The 27,065-nt window shown below is 33.2% G+C and overlaps 2 protein-coding genes across 2 annotated transcripts; one reads left to right on the top strand and one right to left on the bottom strand.

Annotated features, from left to right (window-relative positions):
* Window positions 1-1,585: 1,585 nt before the first annotated feature.
* LOC147067187 (uncharacterized) lies at window positions 1,586-11,045 on the top strand. Its single transcript, XM_085954115.1, has 6 exons — window positions 1,586-1,653; window positions 2,099-2,201; window positions 2,854-3,092; window positions 6,503-6,688; window positions 6,767-6,947; window positions 7,746-11,045. The coding sequence occupies exons 2-6, from the start codon at window positions 2,100-2,102 to the stop codon at window positions 9,813-9,815; spliced, it is 2,778 nt and encodes a 925-aa protein (XP_085810241.1). The 5' UTR covers window positions 1,586-1,653; window position 2,099; the 3' UTR covers window positions 9,816-11,045.
* Window positions 11,046-14,135: 3,090 nt separating this feature from the next.
* On the bottom strand, window positions 14,136-22,938 carry LOC147067188 (glycerophosphodiester phosphodiesterase 1). The gene is made up of 6 exons (XM_085954116.1): window positions 22,362-22,938; window positions 21,688-21,848; window positions 17,913-18,111; window positions 17,125-17,222; window positions 15,865-15,999; window positions 14,136-15,441 (listed from the first exon to the last, which is right to left on the bottom strand). Exons 1-6 carry the CDS (start codon window positions 22,620-22,622, stop codon window positions 15,267-15,269), a joined length of 1,029 nt encoding a protein of 342 aa, XP_085810242.1. The 5' UTR covers window positions 22,623-22,938; the 3' UTR covers window positions 14,136-15,266.
* Window positions 22,939-27,065: the final 4,127 nt, after the last annotated feature.

Below are 27,065 nucleotides of genomic sequence, written 5' to 3' on the forward strand. Positions count from 1 at the left end.
CCTCGCTAATCTCCAAGAGCTGATTCCACTTCTCTCGTTCCTCTCGTTCTCTTCCGCAGAACTTTATCATTTCATCGATCCAACGGCCTCTAGGTCTACCTTGCGGACGTTTTGTACCTCTTGGATACCACTGGATGACTAAATTTGTCCAACGATTGTCTCTTCTTCGAGCTATGTATCCAGCCCATCTCTATTTGAGACTTTTAACGAACTCTATTACATCGCAAACCCTTGTCTGCTTCCTTATTCACTCATTCCTCTTTTTTCCTTTTGCGTTATGCCCAGCATGCACCTCTCCAACCACTTGTGCTTCTCTAAGTTTCTGGATCTCTCTTTTACTTAGAGTCAATGTTTCACACGCATGTGATTACGGGAAGCACACATGGGTTGAACACTTTGCGCTTTAGGCACAGTGGGAGGTCATTTTTGAAGAAATTATTCAGGCGGCCAAAAGCACTCCAGCCTAGCTTTACTCTGCGAACAATTTCATCAAATATACATCCATCTATAGACACTTGTTGTGCCAGATAGATGTAGTTTTTCACCTGTTCGAGCTGAATGCCATTGATGAGGATCTCTTTTTGGCCTGCAAAGCAGTTGAACATGACTTTCTTCTTTGATACATTTATTTTCAAGCCTACTTTGTTTCTTACTTCAGCGAGTTCCTGCATTCTGCTTTGGAGGTAGGTATTCTGAGTCTTCTAGCAGTCTGAGCAAACTACTATGTATTGTCATCGGCAAAGCGCAGATGACTCACGTATTCTTCATTTATGGGGACCCTTGTCATTCCAGTCAAGTTGCCTGAATAAGTCTTAAATGGTAGCTGTAAATAGTTTAGGTGAGATTGTATCACCTTGTCGGACTCCTTTGCTGATATGAAATGCGCGATGGTTTATGGAGATGTTGTTTGCGCCACTGTATATATTATTGAAAATATTTATATAGCGCCTGGGGATTCCTTGATTTCTCAGTGCATCGAGTATTGAAAATTTCTTTATGAAATCGAACGCTTTCTTATAGTCTATAAAATAGCGGCAGCTTGTATTCCTGTTACCGCTCTGATTTCTTTGATGACTTGGATATGGTCCATAGTGCTGTATCCTCCTCTAAAGCTTGTTCTCCTGGCTGGTTCTCGTCTAGTACATATTGCAGACGGTTTGAGAGAATTTTATCTTAGTGGATTATTGGATTTGCATCTTTCTGCTTCCAAGGTAGGTATGGCATTTGCATCTTTATAATATTATGCCTATCTTTTTTATTATAGCAACTAGGACTTCCAACTCTCTGCCTCTAATAAATAAAGCCTTTAGCATGACGATTCTTAAAAAAAATCATTTTCCCCAAAAATGGAGTTGCATCCGTCTGCCTCTGAGGTACAGAATTATTTTGTGCTTTCGAAAAACATCAAAAATAAATTTAGGAATGGATGAAAAATACTTTTTTGGAATTGTGCTCTAAAAATAAATACAGAACCTTTATCATAAATTATTCATAACTGGCGGCTTTGGATGACATACTACAGCTGTAGCATATTAGTCTACTCTATGGTTTTGTTTTTGGTGATAACCATAGACTAATATACTTTGTGACAGCTGTAAATGTTTGTCTGACATCCTGACATTTGCACTAAACTTGACTTTGAAACAAACAAAGGTTTGTACTTTATTTATTAACCCAAATTGAAGAAAAAGTGTTCACCGAAGAAGAAATGACATTCCTTGAAAGAAGACCATTGCACTAAATCTCACTGAACTTTTTTTATGAACAGTCGTAGTAAATCATAATTTTGTAATTTAATTAGATTCGTGTAGAAGTAGTTCTACCTATGTATTCTTGTAAATAATATTTTTGACAAACCGATACGTTGTTTGTGTATTGACGAAGCAATCAGCGTGCAATAAATTAGCTAATTGGAGTATTCAATTTGCAATATAACTATTATCTTTCTAAGTTTGATTGCTGAGAAATAGTTATATTAGGTAACCATGTTAAATTTTATTGTTTAATAAGTTTTTCAATTTTAGTTTTTACATTCACACGACGATCAGTATTCTGATTTCTATGTTTTAATCTAATCTAATGTTTGGATCCATATAAGAATGCAGTTAAGCAATCTATGCTCTTCGGAGGACTTACATCTTCAATACAACCGAAAATGGACATCAAGGGGTTGGCTGAAACAAAAATGGCAACCCGACATGGTAAACTATTTTGTTTATTTTATATATTAGATAACTACCCATGATATTTCTCATTTTACATCTTATATAAGTCTGTATTTAATTATACAATTATTAACAATTTATAGTAGAGATGTTTAAGACAAACATTCTTATATACTTACAGATGATGCGAGTGATTACTTATAGTTTAGTATACACTCTAAGTATAAGTATATATATATACTTATACTTAGAGTGATTATTATACAGTGATTTTATGTTAATAAGTATATGAAAAATATATGAACCTGAAGAAATGGTTATTAAGACTAATGATTAAATTAGAAAAATTTAGATGTGCAATCACAAATAATACTATGAGAATAAAACTATCAAAGGATACGGTCGAAATAGGCTGCATTTACATTTACAAACAACAGTGCTGCCAATGAAGATAATAAATTATTTAGTTATGTATGTATTCTACTAATATAAAATTGTTCTGAAATCACCATCAAATGTTGTAATACAAAAAGTTCTTATGATTCCCTCTTGGTGTATTCCAAGGTATTTGGTTTTAGCCAAGAATTTTCTCATTGGTAGCTTAAGTAGTCACTCCAGAATCAAAAAATGTCTAAATACTTGGTTTTAATGCCAACATGTTTTAATTTATAAATAAATCATGTTTTAGTTGAAACGCTGTCGAGACTATGTTGTTATGGTTTTGGAAACTGGATTGTTATTCAAAGAGGATTCTCTATTATTGGAAGACGCTTTGCAAATTGAAGATGCCGTCGCACCGGCTCACATTTATGGAATAAAGGGTTTCTTCCTGCAGTCGCTCACTCCTAACTTCACTTCAGGAGAAAAGTTACTCGCTGCTGTTGCGATGGGTGTATGTATCGCGAGCGTTCCTCTTAAAATTCCTTTGTAAGTTTTTTTATTATTACTGCGATCAATTTTATTTTGTGACCTAATTTTTTAACCAGACAGCATATTATGGTTCCTCACTATGAGGAGATTTTGTAACTACTGTTTATTTATTCATTTTAACTCAGTCTCATTTATCAATTGCACAATCATATTTATATCTGTAGGCACTGTCAACACACGCACTACTATGTAACGCGGTGTTTACATTTGCGTATATAAGTAGATTGAATAAGTGACAGGTGAGTGTCGACACACGCGAAATCAGTGGCTGGTACAAATATAATTACTGTTTACACTTAGTGAATATGGTGTCATACATAAATATGACAATATAAGTGTCAAATGTAAACGTACCATAATCTCCCATATATTATTATCCTAAGAGATTTTGGAAAATACGTCAACTTTTTTATTTAAATACCACTTTGTTGATTATTAAAGGAATTCACTTCAATTTTTGGAGTCTCGAATCTACTTCCATTTGAATCGGGCACAATCTGATAAAACTCGACACAATCACAGATAAAATCATTTTTAAATCGCGTTTTACATCCGTCACCATACATTTTCGCTACTTTACTGTCTATCTACCGCAAATTGATTATAATGTCGCTTAATACTTTCTGTTTAATCGAGCTTTCAGAAATCAGAATTAATATTCCACAAATCTATTCAAATCTGTAAGTAGCTACTAGCTACTAGCTAAGTGCACTATTGAGTTTTAACAAGAAATAAATACATCTTTCCTCACTAATTACTACGAAAATATAATCTAAAACCATGTCACTGCTTTTTATCTGTCAAACTTATAGACTCATGATTATCATTTGTTTTCTTTCGCAAAACAAGTTCATTTGACGTATCAGAATTCAAATTTAGAATTTGCAGAATTAATCGAAAAAATGTGACATTTCTATTAGCATGTTAAATAATCAATATCAATCAAGATAAGTTTTCTATTAATTAATAACAAATTTGATATTTTTTTAAACACTTCTTTGTGGCTGTTTACGCACTATTTTTTATTGAATAATTACCTAGGCTACTAATTTCCATAGATTAGAATAGTCATATTAAGTTGCCATTGCAAACAATGAAATAAATTAATACGAATTGTTATAGTTGACAAAATTTGTGATATTGTATAATATCTACCTATTTTTACCATCCTTATCATCATCAATCTGGACCTATCCACTGCTGGATGAAAGCCTCCTCAGCCTTATTCTACTCCTTACTTACACATAAATTATTATATTTATCAAAATTAGTGATATTATACTATCTATCTATCTATATTTATAATGCCATTATTATCACGAGCCTTAATAAATCCACTGCTGGATGACGGCCTCTCTACGTTGATTGTATTCTTGATAGTCTTGAATTTCATCATCATCATCAATCCACTGCTGGATGAAGGGTTTGTTTTAACGAATTTGTGATATTATACTTATTTCTATCATCCTTATCATCATCGACCAGAACCAATCTACTGCTGGATAAAGGCCTCCCATAGCCTGATTATACTCCTTTCTGTCATATGAATTGCTGTATTTATCAAAATTGGTCATATTATATTATATCTATTTATATTATATCATGAGCCTGAATTAATCCACTGATGGATGAAGGGTTCCGCTACCTGATTCTACTACTATAGGTTTAACGAATTTGTGATATTATACCTATTTCTATCGTCCTTATCATCATCGACCTGAACCAATCCACTGCTGGATAAAGGCCTCCCTAGCTTGATTCTACTCCTTTATGTCATTTGAATTACTGTATTTATCAAAATTGGTGATATTATATTATATCTATTTATATTATATCATGAGCCTGAATCAATGCACTGATGGATGAAGGCCTTTCTAATTTGTTTGTATTTCTGTCAGTCATACGGTCATATGAATTGCTATATTTATCAAAATTGCTGATATTATATTCACCCATTCATAATATTGTCATTATCATCATCAACCAAGATCAATCCACTGCTGGATGAAGGTTATCCCAACCTAATTCTACTCTTCTTAGTCATATAAACTGCTATATTTTTTTAAATTTGTGATTTTATATACCTACCCATTTATATTGTCATCAACCTGTATCAATCCACTGCTGGATGAAGGCCTCTTTAAGCTGATTCCACATTTTTAGGTTTTATAAATTCCTGTTTTTATCAGAATTGGTCTATTCCTCTCAGATATAATATGTATTGTTTTATTATTTATTAAAATTTGTCTCAATATGAATGTCCCGCACTGGAAAACTATATTGGTTAAGGTTAATTTTGAATTCAAAATTTGATTTTGTAAATATTATTCTATGGCTGCAGGCATTTATTTTTTATAGACAATGAAATAAAACAATGTTTAAATTTGTTTTTTATGCTGCTAACCTTTTTTTAATATGTAAATGGGACCGGAAAGAGATTAATATTTTGATATAATGGATCGCTTTTTAAGATAATCACATATTATTGCTGTATATTCGAACGAATGAGATGTATAATTATTTATCATATTTAAATGCACATACCTACACATACATTGTATTAAAATTAAAATGTCATTGGTAGCAATCGGCGATTCTGCTAGGCCTAGCAGCCTGAAGTGGTGTCAGACGATATTGTGAAGGCCAGACTCCAGAATAGACTACGCATACGACTCCAAATTTGTATGGCAGTAACGACATGCAAATCGTAAAACTGACAAATCAGCGAAATGTCAAACTGTCTAACGTGAATGAAAATCCATCCCGAAGAGAAAACTATGGCGCCGTCTATACATACTTTACAATTATATTAAAATCCAACACCATGTCATTATAACGAAAAGCTGTCTGCAAGACCTAGCGAGACAGACTGGCGAGAGCCAGCTGGCTCAGCTAGTAAATATGAATAAATTTATTTATTGTTGTAAATGAACTTTTAATTACAAATGACAATATAAGTTTTATTAATTATAATGTTCTTGATAATGGTTGTTACAACTGAAATACCTATCAATTTAAAAAAAAAACAGGAGAATTTAATATGATTTATATTATGATTTGTAAAATGGAATTCTACCAGTAAATGCTGATTCAAATAATAACTTTTTATTAGTTAGAAATAACTTTGTAGAATTACTTTGATCCAAGGGTCAGCGAAAAGTAAGTGATTCAATGTCCAAGGTGTTGGGTGATCTGATACGACTGATTCAAGATAGGGAGGTATATGGCAATTTGGTTTCCAACCTTTGATAAAGGACAGCGTAAATAATAAGAAAAATAAAAAAATAAGAAGTAGTGATATGTTTTTCTTTAATGTGGTGGTTACCTCAAGGATTATATTATGTAATTATTTTTTCCTGAGCTGAGTTGAAAGTAATAATTTGCTTTTACACTAATATTTCTTTCAGTTTCAACCGTGGTAATCTGATGCGTGTGGCATGCTGGACATGTGCATCGGTGTCTACCCCACTTCTTATGCGCAGATCTCCGCCACAACAGTTACCTGAACTCGTTGAACTGATGACGGAGTACACAGCCCTTGTTAGGCGAGGAATTGCTAGAGCTAGAGATAATAATGCTATGGGAAGAAACTCGTAAGTAGAAGAAACTTGTAATTTCTGTTACTAAGGTTTATAATTTTAATATATTGAAATTATTTATTTGTTTTGCAGGCGCAGTCCGCCGTCTGAAACCATGGGTCGTTTGGTGATGGCCCAACAGAAAGAGCTTTGCTATATTTTACAATCGCATATTGTGTTCCTGAGGACCGAGTGCCTCGACTGGAGAGTTCCCGCTCAGCAATGGGAAGACTTTGCTGAATTCTCAACGCAATCCCATGAAGGAAATCTTACAGTTTGTATATTAGAGATATTTATTAGTGACAATGTAAATTTCTTCAGTTGGACCAAACTATTTATTTATATTTAATAATAATAAAGTTAATAATTACTGTCTTCACTCCTAAATGCAATATATTAACCTCCACAGAGTGGATGTTATATTAACAGATTTTTGATGTTATATTGAGAGATTAACAGGAATGATTATTAGCCATTTGGTCAGGTAAATGGGTCCTTTCTTAGTGCAATTGTATTTAGATATCTGATAAATGCAACTTTTGTTCTGTTCTTTTTCAAATAAGATTTTTTCTAATATTTCAAAATTATATACAATTCATAAAGATTGTTTTGAATTTCAAAGCAGCATTGCACTGTTTGCATGTATTATTTATTATAAATATTTATGAAAAGACAATATTAAGAGCTAGAGCCCACTACGCTGACACATCACTGCTTTTTTTACCTTGAGTATACCCTGCGGGTGTAAAGAGGGGAAACAAACACAGTGATGTGTCAGTGTAGTGGGCGTACGACGTAGACTAACAAAACATTAAACTTGATTTCACGTAAACATTGTTTTGATCTATAGTTAGGTACATAACATTGTCCAAAAACAAAATTTACATAATATATGCCCTCTTAGAACTAATTATAGGTTGTTATCAAATTCTTTCAACTGAAGTTCATTTTTGAAATTACAATGTTGCGGTTCTAGAATTTTCCAATTCCCTATCCTGTATCACTCACTAGCTTGATTATTAGTGTATTAGAGTATTAAACATGTCAAACAGTAATATTTTTTTGCTTACAGATGATTCACAATCAATATCTGCTGGTTCAATCGACATACTTGAGAATATTGGCATCCATACATATGCCTATTGCTATACGAACACCTCGTAAGAATCAAGATAAGAATACAAAATTGTACATATTACACTCTTCGATACTGCCGCAACTCATTGAGATATATCAAACGCACGTATACACTTTGAAATCTGCTCATGCTCAGCACAAAAAATATCAGAAATTGAATATGGAAGATGTCACTAGAAAACCGTTCATAAACTTGAATGAAAATAATAATTCAAAGGAATCTTGGCAGTATTCAGAAATACATAATAGCGCAATAACATTGAGTTCAGAGTTAAAGAACGCTTTGCAAAAGTGTTTAGAGTTGGATGGATTTTTGGATGCCTGCTGGAATACCAAGTCAAAATTTTCACCATCCATGCTGGAGGACGATCTAAGTAAATTGAAAATTGAGGTTTTCAAATGTGTCACCACTATAGAGACTATGGAAATTAAAATAAAGAAGATTAAAAACGCAGAAGTCAAATTGTTAGAAATGGCATTGCAAAAGTTGCCACTACCTGCTGTCGAAGAAGAAGATGATACCGTCAATATTAGAAATGTATCGGAGGACACTCTGCTGCCGATTGAAGACCAAGTATTTTACTTTGTGAAAAACCAAGAGAATACTGATGACTTGCAATCGAACAGAGCAGAAGATTATCTGTCCGCTCCGGGATTCAAAGAAATTGCAGCCACCAAAGCTGTTTTAGGAGAATTAAGAGTTAAGCTGGTGGAGAGAGAAGAAGTCATGCGTGAACGTGAACGAAAAGCACTTGTTAACACGATGCCGGAATTCTTGGGGAACGTTCCAGAATTTCCGAGGCAAATGGGAAAAGAATTTATTGAAAAAAATTCTAATTTAGTTAAGAATATTGACGAAACTTGTGATAAAATTAATGATATTGACCCATTGAATAACGCAAGTTCAAGAGAATGTGTTAATTTAGATGTAAGCGATCGAGTAGAAGAATTTGATAACGATTTGAAAAAAAATGGAGAGATAGTTAATACATTAGATCCGCCACAAAATATTATTAGTTATTCTGACAATGCAAATGACAAACTTGAAATGTTGAATCTAAAAAATTCTGGATATATAACAAAACTTGGCATGGATAATGAAACCAAAGGAAAAAACTGTGATAATTGTAATTTACTCTCAGATCCTTCCTGTAGTTGCAAATATAGTCAGATCGAAAGAAACGAGTTATTGCATGATGTTAGGAAATATAGAACTGCCAGGAGACAACATAAGCCTTCCAAGTATCGATCTGAAAATCTTCCCAATGTTGAATCCCCCCGGAAAAAAAAATTAGCTGCCGTAAGGAAAGGAAACGGACCTCGTAGTAGGGGAAAAGCAAAGCTGCAGCACAATACGAGTTTAGATGAAAATGATTTGCTCAATTTTATTCCTCCTAATATTGAGACTACATGTGGATTCTTGAATGGAAAATGTGACATTTCTATTACTAATGAACAATCCAAAAACGTGCATGGTCAAGTGTTTAAAGATGATCCAAAAATGTCTGACTTCAAAAATGAATTGAAGACTAATGGATCAAATCCAATAAAAATAAACAATATTAATGATGAGTTTTTGGATGCAGAATCGAGTATATATAATCCTGAGAATTTTAAGTCACCAGAGTCAAATGGAAATTTAGGAAACAATTCGAGTTCTACCTCCGATGAGCAGCCACATGAAACTTTTAATAGAAATATTGCATTCGAAAAATTTGACGACGTCATCAATAAAAAATTAATTGATGCGGTGATTGAATCAAACGACAACTCGGAGAGTGAATCCTCTGATGTAAAAAATGACAAAAGAGATAAAGAGGTCGATGATGAAGGTATGAAACCGACAGAATACAGTTTTGGGACGGGCATGGCGATCGCATCTCTGTTACAAATACCACAGAATCAAAAAAGCGAGGGCATGACTTTGAAGTTTCCTGCGATGGCGTGTGAGGAGGTTTTTATTGGAGACGGTGAAGTTTCTGATGATTCAGGCAACGAAGATTGATAGCAATACTTACTTGATAACTCTTTTGTGAACTACATATTATTAATTTTAATTTGTCTTAGTAGTCATGGTAATGCCATATTTTTTAGCAGGGTAATTTACGACGACGCAATAAGCGTAAAATACTACCTAACATATTAACAATAAAATATTCGTTTTCATAAGCATTTACTTTTTGTCGAAAATATATTTTGTGACAACAGCAAAACCGCGGTTATCCGGAACACAATTATGTATCGATTATCAGATATAATTATGATCCTGAGCTTAATATGAACATCAAAGAGGGCATAACCTACTTTAAACCCCAATTGGTTTGGATAATTGAGGCTCTAACGTAATTTAATTAATTTTAAAGACTGCCATTAACGAATGTCATTTTTTACTTTCTCCTGTAGATATAATGTAGTGCGAGGAAAATTAAAAAAACTTTATAGACACAATTTATTAATGCTATGTCCAACTAGACTGCGTGCATGATAGGTTTATGACAAGTACTTTAATTTTATAATCGCATTTTTAAAATGACACTGAGTGAACCTTACAATCCTGTTTAATAATAACATATTCTAGATTTAAGTTTATTATAATGCTTACACTGATGGCCACAATGGCCAAGCGGCCACGCGTCGGACTTATAATGTTGTGGGTCCCGGGTCTGGCAAAAATTCACGTGTTGTTTTTCAACGTGTGTTTGGACTCAGAGTATGGACCTAATAGGTTGAGCAAGTTACTAACATCCATTTCTCGTAAAACAAAAATCTGTTAAGAAACCTCTTTGTGAGGTGGCCTATATCCACATAAGATTGTAGAGGTGATAACAATAATAATGCTAACACTACAATAATGTAATACTAGACCCGAAAGGTAATGCAAATGGCTACCTACTATTCTTATACTTATCAGTAGTGGCAAAAAACGGAATTCTTTTGTTTTCCTTCGCCATTTGCTTATTTGGAAATGAATATTGATATATACAATGTTACCACTGTTCCCAGACACTCCTTGAAGAAAGAGGGAGAGGACTTAGTAACGGTACCTCTTTTCCCGGAAGACAGGCCCAAGTAAGAAACATTAGGAGAACACGAAGTATTGTGAAGTAAAATCTTGCGGAGTGGTTGTGCAACACCCGTTTACTCAGATTTGTTATTTATTGAACGTTACAGAATCATAAAGACTTAACAGTTTACTTGGCGGCAAAAATGTATTTATTATCACCGCATTTAGACAAAACTGAAAAAAAAAGCTGATTTAATTTATACAAACTAAACAGACAAAATATCTCAGGTCTCCGGAGAGATAGGGATGGATCATTAAGGCTAAAAGAACAAGCATATTGAGATTAATTTCATGAACCATCTGTGTATGGGTACTTGAAACATGTTACCGATATCAAAACTAAAATTGTAAAGTGGCGTTGCACTATTAATTGTCTTCATCTGGCAACGGTAGATAATTTATTTTGTATTGTATGATATACATGATTCAACCGAAAACATGTATTTTAAAGGTTTACCTATACATATTCATTTTTTTTGCTTTACCTCAAAAGATCCGTTTTTGTACTTAAATCACCTTATCTCTCCGGATATTTCTCGGGTATAGTTTATTTTATAGTTTAAGATACCTCCACATATTTCTAGTCTAGTGAATGACTGCGTTAAAAATTTAAAGTGTTTTTTATTCAAGTGATTTAATAATATAATTAATAGAGAAAATTATGCATAATATATTACGGCCGTGCAAAAAAACGTAATAATCTTGTACAGATATGACTAGGTAATTTGTTTTAATTTTGTACCTAGTCATATTGTAATGCATTTCAATTATTGTCTGACCTAAATACCTCGTCTGTTAATATGTTTTTGCAGTCACATCAGGCACTACATCAAACAAATAAAGTTGAATTAATATAAAAGGTCAAGTAAAACCTCGTTAAGTCGCGTTAAGACGCGTGGCCATTATATACTATTAGCATGATAATTAAATGTGGCAATTAATTAGTAATCAACTGGTCAGCAGTGAATGTGTTTAAGAACACTGATAATTCGAAATTCGCCGTAATTCGAAATTTTCGCGAAAAAAAAGTCCCTTGAACATTATTTTCATATAAAACCATACCTCTAATTCGAATTTCATGATTCAAAATGATTTCAGAGTCCTAGCATATAAAAATGTTCAATAAAGTACACTATTTCATGAGCCAATCATTGAAAACTTTTCTTAAAACATAAATTACTTATTTTATGAAGGTAATAAAAATAATCCTGAGATTTTTAGACCCATTAACACACAGCAGTGTGTCATCAGAGGCACAACTGCACTCCACTCAAAGGAAAAACAATAACCCGCATGTCTCACGGCTGTAGGTATTTAATTGTTGATTGTGGATTTTCACATGGTTTTACTAGAGAAACAGTGCCAAATAATTGTGTCGACGAATTGGAAAAATAAAAAATATTTTGTATTTTTTATAATTCTAGCTCAACACATGGTGGTAAATACCTACCTACATACATTACTTGGTAACTTCAATTAATGGAATAATGACACATGGTATTTGCAGATTTTAATTTGAAAGAATTTTATAGGAAATTTGGTAGGCAAATCTATCATCCAAATTTTTTTTTTCAAAATCTTAATATTTTTCCCCCATACATTTCATCTTTCGTAATTCGATTTTTTTTTCGACTTTCAGTCCCATGGAATTCGTATTAACGAGGTTTTACTGTATGTATCTATATAAACTTTATACTATTATATTATATTTATTTATATATAAATTTTAGTCTAATGCGCGCGAAGAATAAACAAGTTTACCATCGATCGACTGTTATTTTGTGATGTAGGAAATTTGATTTAAGTCTTTATTCTTGCAGTGTTAGCCTAGTGCTAGACTAGACCAAAGATATGTTTCCTACCGAATATAATAAATATACATATGTGCAATTACGCTCATACAAAAAAAACTATTGCGCCACCCACGTAAACCAAATACTGGTACTCCTTTTTGGTCAAGTCTGGTGCTAAGCATAAATTTATTCACATTATAAATGATTTAACATAATATATTTTTATTTCGTAATAATGAGTGCTTTTAATTTTTTTCATTCCTTCATTTATTTCAATCAGTAAAAGTATGTTTAAAAAATATTTTTTTCACCTTTTGTCATATATATTAGAAAATTTTATTCAGAATAACAAAGTATATTCAAAGAAATTATCAAAAAAGTCTCAATTTTATATAATTATATGTATTGAGTTGATATCAATACATTTAGTAGAAAAATAACCAATCTATGTCCTATGACAATGTGTTTCAAAGGTTCCAGCGGTGTTTTTTATACAAAAATCATAGTACAAGTTGTATGTTAGCTGCGTTGGTTTTCTTTTTCTACCAATGAGTCTTTCTTCTAAACTGTCATTCAGTTTAATTTTTATAAATCATATTTATTCCATGTCATACTCCTACTTTAAATATGTTTTGTAAAGATTGAATAATAAAAGTGGTTTTTTTTACACTTCTACAGGCTATTATTAAAACTAAGTTGAATCCGGCTCATAAGTCTGAAAAGATGACTTCAGGATTCAATCAATTAAAGCGGATATTTACTTAATGTCTGCTTGACTATGGATTGCAATGACAGTATCCCAGTATTTTTCGATGTCGAAATACTGGTTTTAAAAATCAGACAATACATACCGATATATTCTTTATTGGAAGTGGAAACAAAATGTATTTAACAGGACAAACATAAACATCTCTACCATATCTTATCTTTACCTATTTTTAAAGGTTTCATGTATGTACTATCTATTTAGATATTTTTGCTATAAAATATTAATATTTAAATGATATTTTTATATCTATATTTATTGGTAGATACTATAATATATTTCACGAATATCGGTATCGGTATTTTCGTTCGATATTGCAATCCTATGCTTGTCCTCTGTATAAAGTGCTTCATAAAATAATAAAAAACAATGCATATATTTTTTCGGTACAATTTTATTTATTCGATAGGTAGGTACATACAAACTTCATTGTACAATAAATTAATGAAAAAATACATTTATGACCATGTATATTAAAAACACAATCATATACCTACTTGTGTTTTCGATTATTACGTTGTAATACTTTAACTTCTTAACTATGTACAAGTTTTGACCTCTTGTTTATTATTTTGTTTGTGAAACATATATTATATAATATTATCAAATTTATCATTTATATAGAAGATTTTCCAGAACCAATCTATTGCTGCCATATAAGTATAAAAGTGAAATAGATATTATTAAATATTACTTATTTTTGGTTTCATTTATAGTCAGTATTATAATATTATGTAACATTAAAAAATACTGCTACGGCTGATGATAATTTTCATTGCAGAAGAAGATACAAAACATATTTAATTAATTTAATGACTATTATATTTATACCTACTGACATTAACATAAAGTAGGCTCTTATAAAGTAATGAAATAGTTACCTTCTTTTTAGTGCCAAAATAATACTATAATAACACATTAAACATACTTCAATCTGTCCTCCATTCAAAGATAAATTAATTTATTAAATAATATGACACATAGAAGGTATGAAATAATGTACTACATACATAATGAGTGCGTAAAAAAGCAGTGGCATATAACACAATAAATTTATAAACGATACATTTCCTCTATAAAATATCTTGACTGGAAATATTCAATCAACTGGTTTTATTTTGTCTTCAAATTGAGGGTTCATTTTGTCATGTTTGATTCACAAATATTGTATAGGCATTGTTAAAAAGTTAATTGATTATTTTTGCCAAATATCTGTTGAACATAAAAAAAACTCTTTTATGGTAATATCCAGAAAAATGAAGCAACAGCTTTACAAAATCCTCACGAGGCCGACGTGGACCCTGTTCCCAACCGATTGTCAGAAACTAATGATGTTTAATTCAGATAGATTCTTAGACTAATCTGTGTAAATGGAGTACGGTAGCACCGCTTTAATTACGAGCCGTACAATGTTTTTAATGAGCTGGATATTGGAAAATATATTAAAGACTTAGAGGACGTATAGAAAGATTCCATGTCATCAATTGATAAAGCCAGATGAATGAGGACGCGCAAGGAGACTGGATAGAATGGAAAAAGATTTCCAGATTATCACTGTCCCCAAACGGTGATCCAAGGCAAACTATAGGCGATGGTGGAGAATGATATTAGAGACAGCGAGGATCCACCCCGGGCTGTAGTGCCATGAATAAATTAACTAAATTTGTAATGACTACATATCGGTACTTATAAGGTGACAACAGCATAATAATTATTTTCATCATAAATTAGACAACAATATTGAAATCAAGTCAAATAATATAAAAATTAATATTATAATCTAGGTACAAAATTATTTGGTTTCATGTATTTACACGAATAATACGTAAGAGGCTATTCTTGCTTGATGGGTCTCCCGTTGATTTCACAGGTGGTGGGCTCACCGACGAGCGTGTCGGCCAGGTAAGCAACGCCCAGGACTCGCACGGCGTACTGCTTTGCTAGAGGTTGATTCACAGTCCACACCGCCACCGAGTACCCGCACGATTTCCATTGCTCGGCGACTGAACTGAAATTATGTTGGAAAATACCTTCAGTTTCTTTTTATGAATAAATTGACTAATTAACGAGTAATAAGTTATTTCATGCATCTTAAATAAAGACTATACATAGTAAATATTAAGAAGAGTAAACATTTGTCTATCCGGATTTGACAATCAACCTAAATCTAATAATATGTAAAGTGATTTATGGGTTTCACATATTTAAAAGTATGGCTAAGGATATTCAGCTTATTTATGTTGGTAAAGACTACAGAATTGTATACACAATATATTTGATGTATTGTGTATATAATTATAACAATACAATTGATATGCATAAGTATCAAGTAGAAATTTTACATAAACTCTAAAGCCACGATCACAAATGAGAGACTTACGCCTTTAGTATTTCAATACATAATTTGATAAGGACGACTGATGATACGTACAGATTGACAATGTCCTTGTGTATGAGAAGCGCTGAACAGCCTGGCCAGCGTGCCATGGCTCCCGTTTTCCAGGCGAGCGCGTGGATTTTATCCAAAATTCTCGCTCCACAATGCTTCAATATACTGTCCGGATACCTAAAAACGCAGTGGAATCAAGATATGTATAAGTGGGCTCTCACATCAGAACTCGCCGCATGCGTCTTACGACGAATTCGTCGATGTGACGTCATCGTAAACCAAGAAACAAACGTTATCAAATGGAACTTCGCAGATTGGCCGATGCAACTGCGACTCTGCGACATGCGTCGAGTTGCATTGGCCAAAGCCTGCATGTCGATGTCCGGCCATATCGACTCCGCGCATGCGCACAGCTGCACAATCGGCCATTTCTCTCCAGACTGTCGCCGCGTTTGGCAGAGCTAGAGCTAGCAGCGCTAGGCAGATGTGCGAGGTTGTGATCATGCAACATTCGCCGGCAGTCTCGGAAGTTTTGATTTATGGCCGTCAGGCGCACAAGGCGAGTTGTGATGTGCGAGCCGGCTAAGTGAGTGTATTAAATTAATTGTCAAGATAATTATTTATATTATATTATGTAGAAACATGTCCATAAGCTAACTTCCTTTTCGTATGGCGGTACAGTACAGAGCACAACACAGAAACAAAACCAAAAGCACCGACAGAAAATCACATGGTCTCTTGATGTGTTAATTGATATTTTTAAATTTGTTTCTACTAGAACACCTGTAATAAGTCTACTAAAACTGAAAGATTTGGGTGTCTTCTATTCAATTGTTAGCTACGTTAATTGAGTATTACTGGATGGCTATTACAGAACCGCTCGTTAAATCCTTTTGACACACCGCCATATTGATGTGACAATAAAATATTTTCACTGTGTTCCAGAATTAAGTCTGTCTCACTTAGGGCTGAGTCACAGATCGCTGCAAATTGAATTAACTGCGTTGCCGCAACACACATCTTGCCCGATCCCAATTAGAAAGCCTCCTGCAATTTGCAACGGTTTGTGGCTTGGCCCTTGGCAGTGAGCCGATTACTAGATAATAATGATTACAATCCCAGAAATGGGTACGTGATCCATGTTTTATTCAATTCCAGAATCTTGGAATTGAGGAAAACATAGAATTTTGGGTACATAAATAATAAGTAATTTTGGAATTTGGGATTACAGACCAAGTCGTTGTATTAGCCACTGAAAGATAATAAACAAAATTAATGCTGATATAATTGTTGATTGGGTACCTTTTGCGCATTACTTCCGACGGACTGAAGACAGGTGTGCTGAAACACATTGGCCGATAGCTTAATGCCCCCACAATCTGCGGGTCCAACTTACGGATCTGGAATACAAATTGGTGATACACTCTAAATGTAGTTTTCATTTAAGCCAAGAGTTAAGCTTGATTCATTTTCAATAATAAGGAAAGGATGATCAATGGAACATCATAAACTAGTAAAGTATGGAAATTTTCTGTGAGAATGACTGAAATGTTGGATTCCTTTGGAAAGAAAGTTCTGAGGATAGACTCAACTAGTGGGAGCCTGGAGAATAAAACACGATGAAGAGCTAATAAATATATAGTGCACTCAGGAGTCATATATACAATAAAAACTGCTTAGGCTCAGGTAGACTGGAATCGCTACACCTAAATATTAAATCCATTCAAACAATGATTGAAAAAAAAATATTAATTTTGTGACACTTCAGACTAGAGTTTGCAAAATTTCAAACATATCCAGGTCTCAACGGGTATTATTATGGTAAACACATAGATTCTGAAAACAATCCTTCCAGAACATCCAAATGGGAAGACCACGGTTCCGCTTTGCTGGATCAACGGAGTGAAGGAGAACTTAGGAGACCAACACTCGTTGAATTCAAGTTTATTTGCTATTCTCAGTTCATTTTATGATTTTAAGATTTTCCTAGAAAAAATATATATTGTCAATTTAGTATTGCTCAAAATTTGCATTAGATATGAAAAATATACAAATATTAACAGTGGTAAAAAAGAAATAAAAAACGGTACCCTGTATACGATGAGTGGATTGAATGAGGTCACCATACTGGTGTCGTACATGTCGGGGTGGCGTTGAAAAGCGGCAACAATAGTAGAATTCACTTTGGGATCCAAATCTTTAACATCAATAATCATTTTGACTCGCTTTTCAACCATATAGTCGACGGCATCATCGAACAAGCATGGATTGTTATTACCAAACTTTTCACTGTAAATATAAAAAAATAGTGATTTCAATTAATACTATAATGCACGCGCTCCGTTGGCACGCGAGTCAGATGATTTACAGTCTTTGGACATTTTTTTCGCATGGAGCACCCTAAATCTCCACTTAAGACCAGGTTCGTTGGATTTCAAACATGTTTGATATTTTACTCTCAGAGTTGCCAGAATTTGTCGATCAACACTACGTGATATCCAATTTCCGAGTTACCTCGTTAACTGCTGACCACTTAATGACCACATTTAATTATAATGTTAATTGCTACGCGCCAGGTGCGGTTTGCGCATTGAACGACTTAATACAGACCGGAAAAAACTTCTAATTGTTCTAAACATTTTTATTAATCAATTTGTTAATTTACACATTAGAAAAAGTGAGATTTTAAAATAATTTTTTTAATGAAATTCTTAAAGAAAACGTAAAATATGTGTTATTTTCACTCCTATATTATTTTATGCAAGTCTCCATGTAAATAGCACAACGTTTCAGAATTATCGGAAGACATTACGATATTTTTAATTATCACATCTATCAATGCTTGACTTTTTTACTTGTTCATTAATCATCCGTTGATCAGTCAGAGCATAGACAAATCGGATGACTAATTGTCCTCGTACTGTTGGCTTGCCAATGAATCGCCTGCATAATGACTATGTGTAAACATCATTGTGTTTGTGACATAATTATGTAGGTTATGACTAGGCTTAGGATTTTTAGGTGCTAAAATATGAATAATAGGTACCTACCTAAAATATGTACATATTAAGTATTACAGTATTACATATTAAGTATTAAGTAAAATAAGTATTACAATAAATAATAAAATAATGCTTCAAATCTTCGAAAGTGAATCATTGACCATTTGATCTTAGCAAATTTTTACACATGGAAAAACTTCTTTCCACTTCTGCAGATGTTATTATTGTGTATGTAAATGAAACTATTTCTGAAGTAGAAAAAATTGCAACATCTGAGGCATCTGATTTTCCAAAACAGCTTTAATATTCTGTAGCATTTGAGGAGGTCTAGTATTTTTATTTAAAACACTATTTAATTTTGTACTTATTTTTATTCCAATTGGTCCAGCGCATCTATTCGGCCGCTACAACAACTATCTGGGGTACGAAAGTATCAAAGTATTAGCACTTATTGTAACAATTACAATAAGTTAGTTGTAATTGTTATAATAACTGCTATGTTTTAACAGCACCTCTCTTTGCTATGATAAAGTTCAGAGCGAAATCGTCAGTTTTGAGTGTTTAGACGGCTAACTTAGTGTAATTATTACAATAAGTGCTAATACCTCGATACTTTCCTATCCTAGATAGCTGCCGTAGTGGGCCGACAGCAGTCTTTTGTACAAATAGATGTCCAGGAACATTTCTTATTTTAGCAGCAGTATTGTTTAAAATATTAATTTGCTCCACTAGTGACTTTGTAGATGATTCAAACATTTCAATTGTGTTTACCAGATGACCATAATTTGAAGTGATGAATGCCAATTCATTTTTTATGGAACGGTTTCCCATTATTTTTGTGTTTATGTGAAAATATGTGCTTAAACTTAGAATATGTAAAAATATGTAATTATCTAACAATATTTAAAAATAGGTGTTAACAAATAGGGCTTAAATGTTTAAAAATTTTCTGAAACAGATAGATATTTTTGATATTTTGTATAAAATATTTAAATACCTAAGAATCCTAAGCCTAGTTATGACTAATTATTTTACAACTGAATTACTATTTAAAAAATGTTAAAATAAATATTCACAATACTTATTAGGGTAGCACAATAAGAAAGTAATAGCACCTGCACATGTGCGTTGATTTACTGGCAGCAATAGTGTGTATTTTAAACTATCGTGACAATAACTGTTTATACGTAAAAGTGCTGAGTGTCTCTCCAATCTCATTCTTCAAGAGTAAGCGAGACGTAATGTTGTCATTTTATGGTACTATTTGAGAGGTCGTAAAAATCAGTTAACCTCAAAATGAGTCTCCGAGGTGTAGTTAATTTTTTTGCCGGCAGGTTTGCCCCATCGTTGTACTGCGTAGGCGCAGATCGAAAAACTCGCATGAAAATTCAGAAGCTTCTGAACTTTTTTGATTCATACATGTAATCTTGCAACTGCAGGATAATACATGTTTACACATACATTTTCTTGTTATGGTCGCAAGAATACATACTGCCAGCATTAAACCCATGCATGTGTATACGGGGTATAAGGATACAATCTGTATATTATGTAACTACAAGCAAAGGCGTGAAAAGGTACCTTCACTTGAGTATACTGGACACTTTACTGGACATGACACATTTCTGTATTGTTTTTGTTACATTTACTACCTACAATGTAATTTTTTTTGGACCGGAAGGCAAAATAGGATGTTTGTTCACAGATTAAAAATATTCCTGAACTGTTACTTGTGTAAATAATAATGTCATTCAGACTATTTTAGAGATGACTACATTACAATGAAATGCAAAAATTAATAAATAACGAAAAATTTAAATGGTAATTCAAATTTATTTATTTAAGTAACATATTACAATGAACATGACAAATTATAAATTCAAAGCGTTCATGACATGACATAAAGTTAACAATGTTGAAATAAAAATACAGGGTAAATAATAAAAATAAAAGTACATGGAAACACACGGAGTGAACTAGGTTAATAGACCCTACCTTAAAAACAACGTACACTTTAACTCTTAACCTCAAGTAAGTGGACTATATACATATCCGAAGCGGTTTGATTAAACATAGCTAATTGGCATTACTAATGGCAGGTTAGCTCTGCACCTTGTGAGTACAAACAACAGATGCTTTTGATTGCCAATTATCAGAGACATACAAGTCAATACCACCAAGAATGGCAGAATTTTCATTTATGCCGCTTAAGTAAAAAAAAATGTGGATAGTAAATAAAGTTCCCTTCTAAACTTTAAGGTAAGGTATCTAAGCATACCTACTAGAAAGTCAGTCAGATGGAACCACTGATAATATCCATACAGCCGAAAGTAATTAAACCTGAGCACTTTGATGTAATCTGTTAAAATAATTGTACACAATAGTGATACCTGATAAAGCATAAAAAATATGAATATTTGCATACTAAATTCATGATGGCACCCACTAGTATTGGCAGTGACGGAACTACACGATTCAAAGTCTGCAGCTCGTGGAGAGGAGTGATGCATTCTGAGCCTCATTCAATCTCCTCTATCTCATATGTGCGTCTGCATATTTTATCAATATGCAGACGTGAGAGAATTTTAAAATTCAGTCTATTTTTGAACAAACAATTTTACCGGGTATTATAATAATTATGTGGTTTTGGAATATTTCAGCATATTTGAAGATAAAGACATTTAAGGTAATTGTTGCACTAAAATATAGCTTGAAAAATTTACTGCATTAACAGTGTGTAACCACTCTTGGTTGATTTGTTGTCCAGATTATTTCTTCATGGATATACTCCATCAATGTGAAGAACAGTGGATTAGGTCACTGTAGTAATCGTAGCCTCATTTAAAAGTATGTTAAGACTTACCCCATCGGATGTCCCTGAACAGCCTGCAATTGTTCTAACTGTTCCCATTCGGTGTCCTTGATCACTAGACCGGAGATGGTGTCATCATGTGCCAGCACGCATTTGCCGTCTCGTGTGATGCGGATGTCAAACTCAATTTGAGAACATCCATGCTCCACACACTGTTCAATTTATTAAATAAACTGTATTAATAACAATAATTTTAATAAACTAGTTATATGCTTTCTATACTGCAAAGTTTTCTGGCAGATGGAAGTTGACTTGTCATATTATACCGCATGCTTTTTGCTCTGGAGATTTCCGCAAATGATCAATCAATCAATCAAATTTTATTTATTTTACATTTATCGTCTCTGTTCTGGCAGAACACACTAACTGGAGAATACTAGTTTTGAGTAATTTGACTTTGAAGTTGTCAAAATGTTTGAAATGGTCTATCATGTGAGTTTATTAAGTAATCGTAAAAAGGATGACTTTAAAATAAAGACTGTTTATTTATTAGGAAGGTTTCCAGACAGTAAAGTTTGAAATAAGGAACATTTTGGTATAACTAACTCAATATGACATTTTTTCGAATTAGTGTCTTCTGCCAGAACAGTGACTATAGTATAGTAAACTTTACAAACTATTATATTTAGGTGCCCTAATAATTATTATTAGTGATAAGTACTTACATATTTAAATGCAGCCAAGGTATTTTCTGGGGCATCCAAACTTGCACCTCGGTGGGCTATACATTTGTCACCAAACAAATCTGTCCCTTTTTTATTAGGGGGACGGGGTAAACTTGTAAAATATAAAGCGCCGCCGATGACAATGCACACATCCACAAGTAGCGGTGGTATGAGACGTCCAAAATAAATTGAAAGCATACTTATTTCGAAAGTATAATACAACACATTATACAAAAAATTAAATGTAGACCCCATAAACATGTTGAATTGATAAATAAATTGCACAAAATAGGCGTCAGTTTTTCGCGATAGGGAAAAATATTAAATTGTCGAAGACTGTTGTCACTATTCAGTTCAATAGAATGTCATCCGTAATTTAAAAATAGAACATTGCATATTAGAATTCAATTTTTATATTAAATTAGCCTGTTTTTATGTATTACACATTTCAGTGTCGTTATCGGTCGATCGTTTTGTTATTAATTTGATTTAAATTACTGGATTTTAGGTTAAGTTTAAATGATAATTTTGTTTGTTATGACTTATCGCTATTGTGTAATGTTGCTAGATTAATAATAACTCTCCGAAAGAATATTAGTCTTAGCACCGCCATCTCAGCATAACTTTTGCACAAGCAACGAGTGGTCCACTTTTCAGCTATCAAAATCAGATATTGCTTGACATATTAATTCGTCCTTTCTCGTTTCAAATTAAATTATAAAAAATTCTCACATCAAATATATTATTAACTATCAGTGTTATTAATAAATAATATACATTCCTGTTATTTATCAGCTGCCAAAGCCAGACTATTCCTTCATACAAAAACCGGTGGTAATATCATTTCCAAAAAATATGTAGGATTGATCTATGCATTATGTAGATTTGTAGAAGGTGTGTTAGTGTATTATTTATCATGTAACTCATCTATCCAAATCAAACCATTCCCTGTGTGAACACGACAGACGAGTCAGTATGAGCACTCTATAGAACAATGACAGGCAATGACAGGTCATCCATCGACAACTACGGGAGGGGCGGAAAAAGTAGGACCAGTTGTTGTGAATGTATCGGCTTTCTACTTGAGTCGGCAATGGTCTCAGTCTATGACACGAGGTTGCCACATTTTTGTCATCGAATTATAAAGCCGCGGCCCAAAAGTACGCATTGCTTCGGTTGAAAATATATCTTAGGTTTTTTGTTTGTAACAAGATAATGACGGGAATATGAGAAATCCCAAGTCATAATTCTTTACCGGTGAATCTGAGAAAATCTGTTTTGCTACGAGGATATTTTATTTTTACCTCAAACAACCTTTTTTCTCGGCTCGCCAATTTTTTTTCTATTATGAAATTATTATAGTACTTACTTACTTCGCACCAAATTATGATACTGATATACCTACCGACATTATGCTACTTTTGTGTATTTTTTAAACGCAGAAATGAAATCTATATGATTTTTTTTCCGATATTCAAAGTTATAGTATTTTGGGCGTACTATACCTTATATTAGGTAGTTATTATATCGTGCAAAGTACGCGGACCAAAATTATAGTACAAATACGGTTGGCAGCACTGTCGTAACATTATCCAAAAAATCCGTTCAAACTTGTTGGACTCTAATCTCTTTGGTTCAAACCAAAACCGAGACATTTTGTTTTTTATTTCTCTGTCCTGAAAAAAATTCCGTCTGAACTTTAAAAAATCCCTCCAGAGTCAAAGTCGAAGGGTATTTTAGATGATTACCAAAAAGATATTCCGTCTGAATTTAAAATTATTGTTCTCCAGAATCAAAGTCGAGAAACAAAAGATTTTCCATCCGAATTACAAAATTCTATTCTGAATGAAGCCTTTATTTATTAAGTGGTAACCGGTTTTACATTTATCACAATTCCATTAATTTCCACTAATAATACGGTAGGTAGGTGCAAAATTGCTTGTTTTTTTAATAATATCGTACCTAGGTACATAGTAGGTACCTACGCGGTCAGCGGGCCAAAATATTATTATCATAGCATTACTAGAATTGAAATTGAACAAAGAACTAGAAGATTGTAACAACAGTGTACATTCAATGATGAAACCAAGTTACACAAAATAATGAAAACAATATTATAAATTTATTTAATTTTATTCTTTTGGAATTTATAATTGCTAAATAGAAAATCTAAGTACCTACGGTAACTGGGTACCTACTATACAAACAATACACATACATGATACATGCATTAACATAATATTATTGATATTGAGTAAAAATTATGGCCGATTAGGAAGATATTTAAAAATGACCGATTGCCGTCCTTCCTGATTATTAACAGCTATCGTTTGGACCACTTTCAAAACTTTGTGAACTTCTCTTATAATCCCCAGTTCAATGTGTCTCAATTGTTCTCGTACTTCCCCTGTGAAAAACATCAAAATCCATATTACAAGCATCATGGCTACCTAACGCAAATACAATTTAAATAGGTTGATGAAAAGGTAGAAAACTTTTTAAATCTCACTTGCGTGACACACTCCTCTCAGCTGTCGGGTGATAGTTGCGTTTGCAGTTGCTTTTATTTGGTCTGTAACAATACTACACATCGCGTTTTGTATTTCTTTCGGTTCCAGCGTCTCCATGGTTAAGCCATTGTGCGATCCCAGCGTATCCTGGCGTGTGTCGGGTCTTGTCAGTGCATATTCATCTGAAGCGAATGAAACACATCTTGATTGGCAATTATGTTTTACTTTATACCTACGCATCGTATTAACAAACCGCCGTCATGCTACCGACAATTACGGAGGGGAATCGAGGGAGAGAAGGGGTGGAACATTGATTTTCGCCGGGCATCTCCATCTACAATGCGTGCATGGTGCGCGTAGCAGGAGATAGCAGGAAGAGACTGATATGAAACTTTTGTTCCTATGAGGCAGTGTCTGCCAAACAGTGTGCCGCAAGAAGTCTCAGGGTGTGCCGCGAAGGAAGAAGCCTCAAAACTGTTCATTTTAAATAGTGCTTATTCATTTAAATTTTCTTTAATTTTAAATAAATTCAACATCTAAATCTCTGTTGCCGTTTGGCGTGGTCGTGTCATTGCGAATTTGGTTTTTCAGCGCTCAAAAAAACGAGAGCGGTTACAGATGGTAGATGAGGAGTTACGTAATCAATTGCATCCTTCTCACTAATACAATTATTACTACCTATGTACATACCTATGTGTTGATAAAATATTACAAAATATTGTTACCTACACTATGATTTCCATTATTCATATTAATAAAGTGCATTTCCTGGAACAAATCCAATCACCAGTGAGCCGTGAAGTAAAAAAGTTTGCTATGAGGACTTACTTACTTACTTACGACTGAAATAATGGTTTTAAATGAGTCCAAAGGGGTGCCGTTATAAAAAGCACATAATATTATGGATGTATTTTTTATTTCCTTTTTCCATTTTCGTAACGTATAACCCTCTTCAATTTATTATAAAATAGGTATTTACGATTGGTTAATAATTAAACCACAATAAACGCATACTATAAATAAGTAGGTTGAGTGAGAGCACGACTATGACCCTGTACTGACAGGCTACATGTAAATTGTATATATTATAGTTCACCGAGAGCTGTCGAAAATGAAATAGATGTCGGTATAGTATTAGGATCAAAAAATGTTGCGTTATTCGTGGACCATTGCATACAGTATTATTCCAATTTTATTAGATTCCATAAGAACATTAATTTGATACCTATTGATTGGTATAATATATCTGATTATAACGCCGGCGTCATTATCATATATTTGGTAGATACAACTTGATACTTACGAGCACCTACCAGAAGTTTATATAAAGACATACTCCGTGACTGAATTTCTAATTTACTTACTTGCCAATTTTCTTCTGTATTTCCCTTGAATTCCGGTGGTTTTTATTACCTACGAACCTATTTCTTAAGTGTTTTATTGGGGCATGGATTTGATCACCATCTGTTTCCGATATGAGGTGAAGTGTGATATGGCCAAGTGTATATTATATACAATTTTTCGGATACGGTGCTCCCAAGAGGCCCCGAATTAAAAAATATTAATACAAAATTACCTTGGCAACAAAATTTCTGTCGGGGTTTTTACGTGTTTACGCTCAATTTTGAATGGAAATTCTATATGGGTACACTATTATAAATAACCAGTGATAATACCGTCTCTGTTCTGGCAGAACACACTAACTGGAGAATACTAGTTTTGAGTAATTTGACTTTGAAGTTGTTAAAATGTTTGAAATGGTCTATCATGTGAGTTTATTAAGTAATCGTAAAAAGGATGACTTTAAAATATATACTGTTTATTTATTAAGAAGGTTTCCAGACGGTAAAGTTTGAAATAAGGAACATTTTGGTATAACTAACTCAACATGTAATTTTTTCGAATTAGTGTCTTCTGCCAGAACAGTGACATTACGTTCTATGAAAACTTGGGGTGGTCCGGTAGATACTCCAAGCATGGTTCTACATATTATTACAACGTTGTTTGAAAAACCAACTTGTTTGATAATGATCATATTGATCTTATACCTTTCTCATGGTCCGCTATCATCTAACTACACTTCATCAGTCGACAAAACATATTATTTTTGTCAAAAATTAAATTAAAACAATTCCCGAAATCTCGGTAATTCGGGATTAGGAAATCGAGCAGAATTGCACACGCTACTAATTTA

Source organism: Rhyacophila brunnea, unplaced genomic scaffold (genome assembly GCF_057557595.1).
Source record: "Rhyacophila brunnea isolate RB1 unplaced genomic scaffold, BYU_Rbru_1.0 scaffold_4, whole genome shotgun sequence".
NCBI lineage: Eukaryota > Metazoa > Arthropoda > Insecta > Trichoptera > Rhyacophilidae > Rhyacophila > Rhyacophila brunnea.

Bases quoted from the DNA above. Each gene is read 5' to 3' on its own strand.
- LOC147067187 (XM_085954115.1), top strand. From the start codon at position 2,100: ATGCAGTTAAGCAATCTATGCTCTTCGGAGGACTTACATCTTCAATAC. The intron at 3,093-6,502 runs GTAAGTTTTTTT...TATTTCTTTCAG, and splicing joins GTTCCTCTTAAAATTCCTTT to TTTCAACCGTGGTAATCTGA. The intron at 6,689-6,766 runs GTAAGTAGAAGA...TTTGTTTTGCAG, and splicing joins AATGCTATGGGAAGAAACTC to GCGCAGTCCGCCGTCTGAAA.
- LOC147067188 (XM_085954116.1), bottom strand. From the start codon at position 22,622: ATGTTTATGGGGTCTACATTTAATTTTTTGTATAATGTGTTGTATTAT. The intron at 21,849-22,361 runs GTAAGTACTTAT...TAAATTGAACAG, and splicing joins CCTTGGCTGCATTTAAATAT to TGTGTGGAGCATGGATGTTC. The intron at 17,223-17,912 runs GTACCGTTTTTT...TTTGTATTCCAG, and splicing joins ATCCACTCATCGTATACAGG to ATCCGTAAGTTGGACCCGCA.